A 12913-nucleotide genomic window follows, 5' to 3' on the forward strand; every position below is an offset into this window, starting at 1 on the left:
GCTGTGCCAATTAAAGATGAAGAAACTGTTTGGAAAAAAAGAAAAAGAGAAAGGGAGGGAGGGAGGGAGAGAGAGAAAGAGAGAGAGGAGACTGAAACCTCATTTATGTCACACTGACATGGTTGAATGCACTTGGATTCAAATCCAACTTCCAGCACCTTTTATCTGACTTGATAAAAAGGATCTGTTTGCTTTAGGCTCATGTTTCTGATAAAATTAGTATTAGAAAATGCTATTAAACAAGCAAACTCAAATATCTCTAAGCCCAAGACTATAAAATAATGCTTGACATAAGACTTGACAGTGATCAAATATCTGTAAGAATCATCACCATGAACTTAAAGCAAACACAATTACATAATGCTATTTCTCAGAGAGTTTTAATGTAATCCTCAGTAATTGGTGATCCAGAACTCTCCATGTCACTCCAAACATTACTGAAGAGGAATTAATTTAACAATTCTTTTTTCTTTGTTCTTCTAGGGTTGTAGTTATTAGGGATGGATAATGACACATCTGAGTTTCTTCTCTTGGAATTTTCAAATATTTGGGAGCTACAAGTTATTCACATAGGTTTACTACTGGTAATGTATTTAATGACAGTAACAGGGAACCTTCTCATCATCACTGCTGTTATTTCTGACCACCACCTGCACACCCCCATGTACTTCTTCCTGATGAATTTAGCCATGCAGGACATTGGTTCCGTTTCAGTTACTATCCCCAAAGCTGTTTTTAATACCCTTATGAAGAGAAGGACTATTTCTCAATCTGGATGTGTTGCCCAAGTCATGTTCTTCTTGTTTTTTGTGAGCTGTGATGTTTCCCTCCTTACTGTCATGGCCTATGATCGGTATGTTGCCATTTGCAATCCTTTACGATATGAAATGATAATGAACAGAAAGGCTTGCACCAAAATGATCGGTGGTATATGGACTGCCAGCCTTCTCAATGCTTCATTACACACTGTTGCCACTTTCATTACTCCTTTCTGCTCTAATATTATCAACCAGTTCTTCTGTGAAATCCCGTATTTACTTAAGATTACCTGCTCTGGTATATATTTAACTGAAATTGGAGTTATAATCTTCAGTGCTTCATTAGGAATTGGTTGTTTTGCCTTTGTCATTGTCACTTATGTGCATGTCTTCTCTGCTGTACTGAAAATTCCTTCTCTTCAAGGAAGGAAAAAGGCCTTCTCTACGTGCTTACCACACCTTATTGTCTACTCCTTATTTTTGTTTCTTTCTTGTTTTGCTTACCTAAAGCCTAGAGCTGACAGTCCATCACATCTTGACTTCATAATAACAATAATCTATTCCATTATCCCCCCCATGATGAATCCATTAATCTACAGCATGAGAAACAAAGACATCAAAGTTGCTATTTCAAGACTTTTTAGTCAGAAGTTATTAGTTTTCTTTTAAAGGAGAATGAACTGTGCCTCTACCAATTTTCGAATTTCAACAGGAAAGTAAGAAAGCAGACATAGGGTATAAATAAATAAATAAATAAATACATACATACATACATACATACATACATACATACATATGAAACCCTCTCCCGCTTTCCAATATATTAGCTTATTGTTATGGTCTACTGAGACAGCCCTGACTCATAGTGAATATGGGGATAAGTCTGTGCAATTTTCTTCACAACTGTACTGTGCCTGACCCATTTTTTTTTCTTTTCCCCCTTTCTTGCAGAGCAGAGATATTGTCTAAATGAGCTATCTCTTCCTGAGCTGATTTTCTTTGCACTGCAGCGTGTCCCTAAAAAGTACTTACCACAAGTTAACAAGCTCGGCTCTGTTACTTTAAGGAATCTGTTTGAACCCAACCAGCTTAATTATGACTGGCATAGAATAACTGAAATGAAATGGAGCGTTTACCATCTCTAAACCATCTGTATACCATCTGATGTTAAAAATTGCTGAAGTCACCAGGATGAGTTAGAAAGATTATCATTATTAAGAGTGATATAAAAATAGAGTAGTTTCATTTCCCAATCATTATGGATAAGGGGGAGTATATGGTCTATACTTTTCTGTAACTGTGTAATCAATTCTGAAATTGTGTAACCAATTCCATAATTCTGCAATCAAGCTGTATTTCTCATAATAGCACATAGTATATCAGTTAGTCCATATACGTATGTATAGAAGAATGTATAGCACTTGATTTTAATTAATTAATTTTACTTTGATCAAACTTAGTTTATGACCATGGCCATTCTTTATCTATGGAGCGTGCTTTCCAAGGAATTTGAAGAATACAATACATTACAATACAAAAAATAAACAGTCCTGTTCCTAAATAACTTATCTGTCCCTCTATTTTTATCCCATTATTTCACAGTAAGAAGTGACTAGTGGCATTTTGATGTTTCCCCATTATAATATATAGGTATTTATCTAATCAAATCTTACATTTAAATTAAGGTATGCCTTCTCTGAATCTCATATCTTCAGATTGTATTAGAATTGTATAATTATGTATATTACTACAGAAAATATTTCTTATTCTTTTTATAGGAACTTTATTAACTTATATAAGTTAATATATAAAAACATTACAGTAAAATATAAATATATAATATATAAAAACATTCCAGTAAAAGCAAACAAGAACTAATAATCAAAAAGAGAAGTAGAAAATGAGAGAGTTAGAAATAAAGAGGGAATACAAAAGTGATGAAAAGTAAAGAAAAGGGAAGAAGGGAAAAATTATAAAAAGAATGACTTCTGACTTCTTATACAGAAGATATAAATAAATCATATAGTGACCTCTTACACTAATACTGCATGTTAACATACATAAATGGATTAAAATTCACATCATATTATAATATAAGAGAACTTTTATAAAACGATGTACTGCTGGTATATGACACCAGAGAAACTATCAAAGTTGTGGAAAGGTACTTCCAATCAATGTTGTAAATGTGAAAAGCATGAATGGACATTTTACTATACATGGTGGAATTGTGAAAAAACTACAATTAAAAAAAATTGCATACAAAAAGATACATGGATACCTGATGATGATGATGATGATGATGATGATGATGATGATAAAAAAATCCAGAGCTATTTTTTATTGGGACTTAAGGATAGTCAGTTAAGGGCGGGGGGGGAACCTCACGTAAGATTGATTTTATATATAGTAACTGCAGCAAGATTGCTATATGCACAATTATGGAGGAATTCTGAAATTCCCCAAATGGAGGAAAGGATTGTGCAGCTATCAGAATTGGCACAAATGGCAAAACTGACTTGTTTGGACAGTGATAAAATGATAAGTACTTTCCTAAAAGACTGGAGACCTTTTATGGGCTTTTTGCTGAAAACAGAGAAAAGTGAAGTGATGATTTATGGATTTGAAGACTTAAAAAGAATTAAATGAGGGGCTGAAGGGATTTTTGTAATACTAAGAAGGGAGGTTAGAAAAAGAATTTGTTATTTTATGTTACAAAGAAGGTGCAAAGTCATTTAGGGTTAGGGTTAGGGTTAGGGTTGCTTGTTACACCTTTTTAATTCCATTAGGGAATTACCCCTACTCTGTGGAATGCCTCAGAGTTCGGTGCTTTTGCCGCTCCTATTTAACATCTACATGAAACCATTGGGTGAGATCATCCTGGACCATGGGGTGAGATATCATCAATATGCTGATGATACCCAATTATACATTTCTATCCCGGGTGATCTAAATGATGCTCTGACTACCCTCTCGCAATGCCTGGATGCTGTGGGGCCCTAGAAAGGGGACAACAGGCTTCAACTGAACCCTGGTAAGTCAGAGTGGCTGTGGATATGAGGAGCCTCAAGATCTAGGAGTTTATCAACTTTGGTTCTTGATGGGGTTGCAGTACCCCAGACAGACTCGGTGTATAATCTGGGGGTCCTCCTGGACTCATGACTCCTGTTTGAAGATGGCAGTTGTGCCTAGGTGGGCCTTTTTGCAACTTCATGTTGTGCGGCAGTTACACCCCTTCTGTGATCAGGAGGCCCTCCGCACAGTCAGTCATGCCCTGGTCACCTCCTGGTTGGATTACTATAATGCACTCTACATGGGGCTACCCTTGAAGAGTATCCAGAAGCTACAGCTGGTTCAGAATGCGGTGGCATGGACAGTTCTGAATGCCCCTAGGAGGGCACATATAACACCGCTGTTACATGAGCTGCATTGGTTGCCAGTTTGATTCCGGGTCCAATTTAAGTTGTTGGTCATCACCTTTAAAGCCCTTCATGGCACAAGACCATGTTATCTGAAGAGCCGTCTTGCCCTGGTTATTTCAGCCTGCCCCACTTGGTCCAGCGGAAGGGGCACATTCCAGACCCCACCAGCCAAGGAATTTTGACTAGTGGGCTCTAGGCAGAGGGCCTTTTCTGCTGTGGCCCCCGCCCTCTGGAACAGCCTGCCTCCCGAGGTCTGGTGTGCCGCCACTCTCATGGCCTTCAGGAAGGAGGTGAAATCCTGGCTGTGCCAGAAGGCCTGGGGGCTGGATGGGGGCTCGCACTAGTGGAGGTGGCTTGTGGATTGATTGACCTTGCCTCCCCCATCATCTTGAATGTTTTTAGTATTATGTACAGGGTTTGTTTTCTATACCTGATTTTTAAGTAATTAACTTATTTTATTATTTATGGGGTATTTTAATTCTTAATGGGGTTTTTGACTTTAACTGTGAGCTGCCCAGAGTCACCCATTGGGGGGAGATGGGTGACATACAAATGTAATAATAAATAATAAATAAATAAAAAATATCCACAAATTTTACATATTGTCTTTGCAGAATAAGAAGGGTTAAAGTAGTGTAAGCATATCAGAAAGCAAGCATTTCTCACAGTATGGATCAACGGATATTGAATGGATTATCAGCATTTGTGTGCTACCCTCATTCCCTGTTTCATGTTCATGTCTTTAACTGGGATGTGAATAAACATGGCAGCACAATTCTCATTATTCTGTGGTAGGAAATACAACTAAATTGTAGTCTGAAAGAAGGCTTAAGAACAACTCGACTTAGCCTTACTAAATCAACATCATCATCATCATCATCATCATCATCATCATCATCATCATCATCCCTTAAATAGTCATAATGCTGATGTTGCTGCTGAAGGCCGATGACCAACTTGTGCCACCTTCAATCCTTGAAAAAGTGTTGAATGCACCTCTTGCTTGGCAAACATTTACAAATCCCTGATTTACAGGATCACCCACCAAATTGAAAAAAAATACATTTGTAAGGGTATTCCTTACAGTTGTAGATTATGTATGGACAATCACTATGGAGTACTGTTGTCCTCTGTCATTTTAAAAATATAGTTGTCCTCTGTCCACTTTAGGCTTTTATTTGCTAATGGGTACGTTATTCTGCACAAGTACCAACAGCATCCTCCTGAGCTTTAAATAATAATAATGTTGAACATTCCAGCACTATATAAAATAGGACAATGTACATTGAAAAATGGCATTTAAAAATTTATAATAGAAAACAATACCATAGAGAAATTTGACATCTTCATTATGTTAAAACCAACAGCCAAATTTAGTGCCCAGCAATCTACCTTCTCCCATTATTGAGTCTCCAAATCAGAAAATCAGTCTTTTTCTCTGTAGAATTCTTCTATTAAAACGGAATGGTCCTGGAGGGTTCAGAAAAACCTCCAATCCACAGGGACTGTTCTGTGTTGCGAATGGGGACTGACTTGTAAATAACTTTGTGGAAAATCACAAGAGGAATTAAATAAAAAATCACAAATGGACGCAGAGGATAAAATCTCACTGACAGAGGCAAAAACACAATGGAAAAAATAAAGAAATCTGCATGAATAAAGAGTGAGTAATTTTATCTTGAATAAGTTATTTCTCTTTTCATCTTTTCATTATTGAGCATAAGCATTCCTTCCCTTTTCCACCAATTACAGCTCCAGTTAAAACAAATAGATTATACTGTCAGCCATTATTCATTTAATCATGATTGTTCAGGCAATGTTATTTAGGAAAAGATGAAAATAAGCAGCACTAAAACTTAGTAACACATGAAGATGATCTACCACCAACCGTAAAACATCACTCCCCACAAAGGTAATTTCCAGTTACTGAAGAAGAGACTGCTGATTTATTTAGATAAAAAATTACACTAACTTGGTAATGGGATTATCTGAAGTTAAATTTACCATTTCTTCATTTGAAAGAATTACAGGATGTTTTAAATATGTGCTCATTTTGAATTTTAACATATAGTTAAATATTCATTTGGAGGCTCTTCAAATGCAAAATCATTTAAACTCAAAGTCATATTTACTTCCAACTTTATTTAAGTTGTTAAACAGAAGTTATAATTCAAAATCCTTTTGCTCATGCACACCTCAGCTATCTGAAGTGGATCAAAGTGATTTGTTCTGACCATATTTGGGTGTTAATCAACTCTGGAAATAATTCAATGATTTAAATGACATCATTCATTCAGGTTTATCAAATGCTTTTAATTTCAAAAGTAGGTTAACTCCAATTTATGTATGATAACTAGGAATGAGAAGTGCAGGATATCAAAAGATTTATTTGAGGAATGCCAGAATGTGAATTCCTAAGTCCATTCAGAGCCATTGATGAAAATATAGGTATGTGTTTTTTAAATTTATTTTTAAAAAGAATCAAAGAAAATTCTCTCCATATACATTGTAACCTGCTGTAAGTTCCTATCATTTCTTTAAATTTACACTCATTTTCAATTTTAACATATATTTAAAACGTAGGGCTGTGCCAATATTCAACATGAATTCATTGAAAACATTTTCATTAATTTTCTAAACTAAGGTTGACCATATACATAGAGTGATTGATTCAAATTAAGCTGTCAGAACTGAAGGCTCTGATATGAAGCCATTCTTTATAGTCCCAATTTTGTGTATCACAAGGTAGAGATGAAAAGGACATTCAAAGGATTCTTTTAAAGTAATGCCCTAATTTAAATCCTACATTTAACTGAGCAACTTTAAAATTCTGGCTTAAAAAGAATGAAACAGAAACAATTACTTCCATCCACACTTGCCAGAGTAATTGAATATGACTATTTCCAATGTGAATAAGACGTTTCTATAATTATTAAATTAAAGAAAGGAGCTTAGCAGAGATGGCTAAGTTGGGCTTAGAGTGATGTATTTTAATTTTATAAATTCAGCCCAACATTGAGAAGGCTGGCTATCCATACACTGCCAATCATTATGGTGCAAGTCTTCCTGTTCATTATCATTTCAAGTTGGGCTGAATTTATAACATTAAAATACATCACTCCAGAGCTATTCCCATAAGCAACCAAACAACCAGAACAGATTGTAGCACATTATACCAGCCTCAACTGTGCCAGTTAAAGATGAAGAAACTGTTTGAAACAGAGACAAAGAGAGAGGGATGGAGAAATATTAATAATATCACACTGACATGGTTGAATATACCTGGATTCAGATCCAACTTCCACCACTTTTATCTAACTTGATCAAAAAAAAAAAAAACTTGGGTTTTTTGGACCCACTCATGAAGAGTCTTAGTCTTAGAAGCTGCTATTAAAAACAAACAAAACAAAACCAGCTCAATTGTCTGTAAGATCAAGACTATAAATAATGCCACAGAATTTGATAATGGTTAAATATCTCTAAAAATCATCACACTGAACTTTTAAAAAATAGAAGGTTCCTCAGATTGCTTTAAATAAATTCAGAGAATTACTATAGGTTTTAACATAATTTTCAATAAAAGTTGATCCATCACTTTAAAAATCACTCCAAACAGTACTGAAATGGAAATATTTTTTAAAAAAATTATTTTCCCTTTTTCTTCTAGGGATATCATTATTAAGAATGCATAATGAGACATCTGAGTTTCTTCTCTGGGAATTCTCAAAGATTTGGGAGCTACACGTTATGCATGTAGCTTTATTACTGATACTGTATTTCATGACAGTAACAGGGAACCTTCTTATCATTACTGCTGTTATTTCTGACGACCACCTTCACACCCCCATGTACTTCTTTCTGATAAATTTAGCCATGCAAGACATTGGTTCAGTTTCAGTCATTATCCCCAAGGCTATTTTTAATTTTTTGATGAATATCAGAAATATTTCTTATTCTGGCTGTGTTGCCCAAGTCCTCTTGTTTGTCTTTTTCCTGGGCTCTGATGTTTCCCTCCTTACTGTCATGGCCTATGATCGGTATGTTGCCATTTGTAATCCTTTGCAATATCAAATGATAATGAACAGGAAGGCTTGCACCATAATGATTGCCAGTGTGTGGACTGCCAGCCTTCTCAATGCTTCATTACACACTATTGTCACTTTTACTACTCCTTTCTGCTCTAATATTATCAATCAGTTTTACTGTGAAATGCCATATTTATTTAAGATTGCCTGTTCTGGTTTATATGTATCTGAAATTGGAGTCCTAATGTTCACTGCTACATTAATAGCTGGCTGTTTTGTTTTTGTCATTGTCACTTATGTGCATGCCTTCTCTGCCGTTCTGAGAATTCCTTCAGTACAAGGAAGGAAAAAAGCCTTCTCTACTTGCCTACCACACCTCATTGTCTTTTCCATATTTTTGTTTACTGGTTCCATTGCTTACCTAAAGCCTATAGCTGACAGTCCTTCATTCCTTGACTTGATAATAACAATAATGTATTCCATTATTCCAGCTATGTTGAATCCATTAATCTATAGTATGAGAAACAAAGACATCAAAGTCACTCTTTCAAGAGTTTTTGGTTAAAGAGTTTTTTTTAAGAAGAATGAACTTTGCAGCTACCCATTCTTGAATTTCAACAGGAAAGTGAAAAACAGACATAAACTATAAAAAATTACTCTGTGTAGCTGTCTCCCAATTTCCAATACATAATGTTAAGTTAAAAAGTTCATTTTATTGATTTATGAGATTGGACTCATCTCTGTTAAGCCTGAATGTTGTTATGGTGCACTAAGACAGATCTGACTTTTTGTGAGTATGAAATGAAAGTGAAATTGGAGTTGTATTGTTCAGTGCTACATTAGGATTTGGTTGTTTCATCTTCATTGTTGTTACCTATGTGAAGATCTTCTCTCCTGTTCTGAGAATTCCGTCAGTTGAAGGGAGGAAAAAGGCCTTCTCCACTTGCCTACCTCACCTCATTGTTTTCTACATATTTTTGTTTAGTGGTTGCTTTGCTTAACTGAGGCCCACTTCTAAAATCCCTTCAGATCTTAATTTTATAATTACATATTATATATTACATATGTATTCCATAATTCTACCCATGCTGAATCCGTTAATCTACAGCATGAGCAACAAAGACCTTAAAGCTACTTTCAAAACTTCTGTGGTCATTTCTTTTTGAAAAAATGGTGATTCATGTATCTACTTTTTTGTCTATATTAATAGCTAAAGTTAGTGCTCTTCAGAATTGTTTAAATGCACTGAATGTATTCTCATAGCCCATCATTCAGAACATCTTCATGGAAAAGCTGAGATGTTGGAGTTTTTGTCAAATTGTCCTGGTCTATATTGATTAGTCATTGTCCTCAATAAGGAAAGGATCCACATTTAAAGACTTTTCTTTTTTTAATTTCCTGTTTTGGTTGCTGAGATGAGTGCATGTTTCTCCTCTCTCTTCTGATTAAAAGACTTTCAAACTTCTGTATTATTGGGCTGTGTGGATAAGGGCTTTCATCACAGGGTTATAAAACTTTTCATTAGATATTATTTTGTTTTACAAGCTATTGGAATGGCAACTAGACCTAAACTTTCTATAGCTGGCTTAATTTTAACACTGCCACTATCTTCTGAGCCAGGCAAGATGACAGAGGAGGATTCTTCTAGTACTTTATTAAAAGTAATCCTAGCTCAGATATAAGGTTTGAAGCTGATCCAACAAGATCTGGCAGAGCTTAAATGTGATTTAAAGTCAATGCAAGAAAAAAAAGTGGTATGAGGATCATGTCAATGTCCATGAAACCATAATACAAGCTAGTCATAATATTTTGGATAAACAAATGACTAATTTAGAGTCACAATAGTGTAGGAAAAATTTGGTATTGAAAATTCTCCAAGTCAAACCTGGCTGAATTTATGGAAGATGTTTTTAAGAAAGTTCCTTTCTTTTCAAGACTGATCATGTGATTAAAAATCTTTTAATGAGAAGGCAGATTGGAACTAGTTCCAATGCTATTATTGTGCAGTTTCTCTATATTATCACAAGAGATGACATTTTATGTATATTTCTCCAGGAATCAAAGTGGGATTCTAGTCAAAGCAAGATATTGATTTATCTTGATTTTACTAAAGAGGTTTTAGAAAAGAGAAAGATGTTTACAGAAGCTCGAAGTCTTGCCAGATCAATACAACTTCAATATTTCATGCATTTTCCAGGTACGTTCTGCATTAGTCATCAAGATCAGATTCATAAATCTGATAATCCCTTGAATATGGAGGCCTTTATTCTATGTTTAAAATCTGCAGATGGGCAACCTTGATTCTGTTTCATTCCATGGAATCTGCTGTAATCCATAAGTATTCAGCTCTGCTGTAATAGCCTCAGTTTAGAAGTCTACATGCCTTTGTTACTATATATATATTCTTCTTTTCCTTAGGGTTCTTTTAAGTCTCTTTAATAATGTCAGTTGCTTGTTCTTTTATTTTTATGCACATAATCACATTTGTTTTTCTTTTAAATATAGATTCTATATACATGTAAATGAATAGAATTTGAATGTTAATTGAGTCTTGTTGGAGATTTTACATTTGTGAGCAATACATGAAAATATGTTAAATATTTAAATATAGAAAAGTTCATTTTTAGATATTTGTTAAATGATATATGTCATAAGATGAATTGGTATTGAGAGAATATTGATAAGTGAGCCAAAATGTAAGTAATGGATGAACTTAGTCTTAATGTAAAAGGGCTGCAGGAAACCAAAAAACAAAATGTAATTGTAGCATATTTAAAATAGTTAAGGACAGATATTGCTTATCTATAGGAGACTCACTTAATGGAACTGGATAAATATTTATTAATGAAGGATTGGGTGGGACAGGTTTACCACACAGATACTTTAATGAAAGCTAAAGTTGTGGCCATTTTGGTTTGAAAGGGATTCCCAATTGATGTACAAGTTATCGCTGATGTAAATAGACATTATTTAATTTTGTGTGCCAAGATAGCAGAGACTGCAATAGCTATGGTTAATGTTTATGAACCAAATTTGGTTTCTCCTATTATGTTGTATGAATGTTTTCAACACTTAAATGAGTGTATTTATGATAAACTGATAATAGGAGGGGATTTCAATGAAATCTTGGATCCTGAGCTTAATAAAAATACACTGATATGAAAAAAAGAAAACAACCATTAGTGAGGGAAACAATTAAGACTTAGATGGAAGAATTTAATTTAGTAGACCCCTGGGATTTGATGTATCCAACTGAAAGAGAATATACATTTTATTCAAATGTGCACCAGAATTTGTTTAGGCTTGATTATTTTTTAATATCATTGACCTTATGTCATCAAATTCAAGAATGTAACATTGATGTTTGTTATGTATCTGATCATAGTGCAATCACCCTGCGAGGTGTGTTTCAGAAACCAGTTAAGGTATCCAGAAGTTTTTATTTCAATATTTCCCCATTGAATGATAAAGAATTTATACAGAGAATCAGGGTAGAGACTTTGCAATACTTTAATCTGAATTCAGGAACATCAAGTGCCTGAATTTTTGAATGGGAAGCATATAAAGCATATATATGAGCTGGAATTATTGCTTTGGCATTATACAAAAAGAAGATTACAAATAAAAGGGAAAATAATTTGAAAGATGAATTGAAACATTTATGGGCACAGATAGATAGATGCCCATTATAGTTTTGTACACAGAAATACAGAAAAAGAAATATAAATTAAGTACTATAATATCACAGCAGACAGAATTTATGTTAACATGTTTACAACAGAGATAGCGGGAGAATGGTGAAAGACCTGGTAAGAACTTGGCTAATTGCTTAAAGCTAAAGAAAGATAGGGCAATGATTCCAATTATCAGAGGTAAGAGAGATGAAATGAATAAAAATTGTCAATTTTTAAAAATTGTATTCAGAATTATGTGTAGAATAATGATATGGAGGCATTTTTAAATAAAATTGACCTACCACATTTAGATGACACACAACAACTCTTATTCACTCCATCATTGGAGACAGAGATTAAGCAAATAATTTTAAAAATGGCAAGTGGTAAAACCCCAGGATTAGATGGATTTAATATGGATATGTATAGATCTTTTGGTGCCAAAACTCTGTCAAATGTGTGAAGAGATATTTGATAATTGAATTTTATCACTAACATTTATCCATGCTTATTTGATGGTTATACCAAAAGCAGGTAAAGGTCATACACATGTGCTAATTATCATCCAATCTCATTGATTCATGTCAACCCAAAGATTTTAACAGCAGTATTAGCAAATAGATAACAGCAAGTGACATCATTCATTATTAAGAATGATCAAGCAGGATTTATAAAAACTAGGCAAGCAGCAGCAAATATTAGGTTAGTATTAGATCTAATAGACTTGAATAAAAGTAAAGATCAGTTTGTGATTTTATCATTAGATGCTGAAAAAGCCTTTTACAAAATACATAAATAGCACATGTTTGCTGTACTAAATAAATTTGGATTTCCTTTGGAATTCATAAAATACGTTAAGATATTTTCATGATTCATCCACAGGTAAAGTAGAGGTTAATGGCTTGCTTTCTGCTGCTTTTCCACTATTTAGAGGAACTAGACAAGTATGTCCACTTTCACCCTTGCTTTTTAATAGCTGCATGGAACCCTTGGCTTGTGCTATTAGACAACACAGGGAGATCTACAGAGTAGTA

General features: G+C 34.4%; 2 protein-coding genes across 2 annotated transcripts; both read left to right on the forward strand.

Annotated features, from left to right (window-relative positions):
* The first annotated feature begins 500 nt into the window (after positions 1–500).
* LOC148215531 (olfactory receptor 14C36-like) lies at positions 501–1427 on the forward strand. The gene has a single exon (XM_088142928.1). The coding sequence runs from the start codon at positions 501–503 to the stop codon at positions 1425–1427; it is 927 nt and encodes a 308-aa protein (XP_087999054.1).
* A 6437-nt stretch (positions 1428–7864) lies between these two features.
* On the forward strand, positions 7865–8770 carry LOC112542909 (olfactory receptor 14L1-like). Its single transcript, XM_025176892.2, has one exon. It carries the CDS (start codon positions 7865–7867, stop codon positions 8768–8770), a length of 906 nt encoding a protein of 301 aa, XP_025032660.1.
* The last annotated feature ends 4143 nt before the right edge of the window (positions 8771–12913 follow it).

This window comes from Python bivittatus, unplaced genomic scaffold (assembly GCF_059951505.1).
Source record: "Python bivittatus isolate LINGU-HERP-01145 unplaced genomic scaffold, Pbiv_v1 ctg000470_np1212, whole genome shotgun sequence".
Classification (NCBI taxonomy): Eukaryota; Metazoa; Chordata; class Lepidosauria; order Squamata; family Pythonidae; genus Python; species Python bivittatus.

What these genes read in the sequence shown, in the direction of transcription:
- LOC148215531 (XM_088142928.1), top strand. Translation starts at nt 501, where the DNA reads ATGGATAATGACACATCTGAGTTTCTTCTCTTGGAATTTTCAAATATT.
- LOC112542909 (XM_025176892.2), top strand. Translation starts at nt 7,865, where the DNA reads ATGCATAATGAGACATCTGAGTTTCTTCTCTGGGAATTCTCAAAGATT.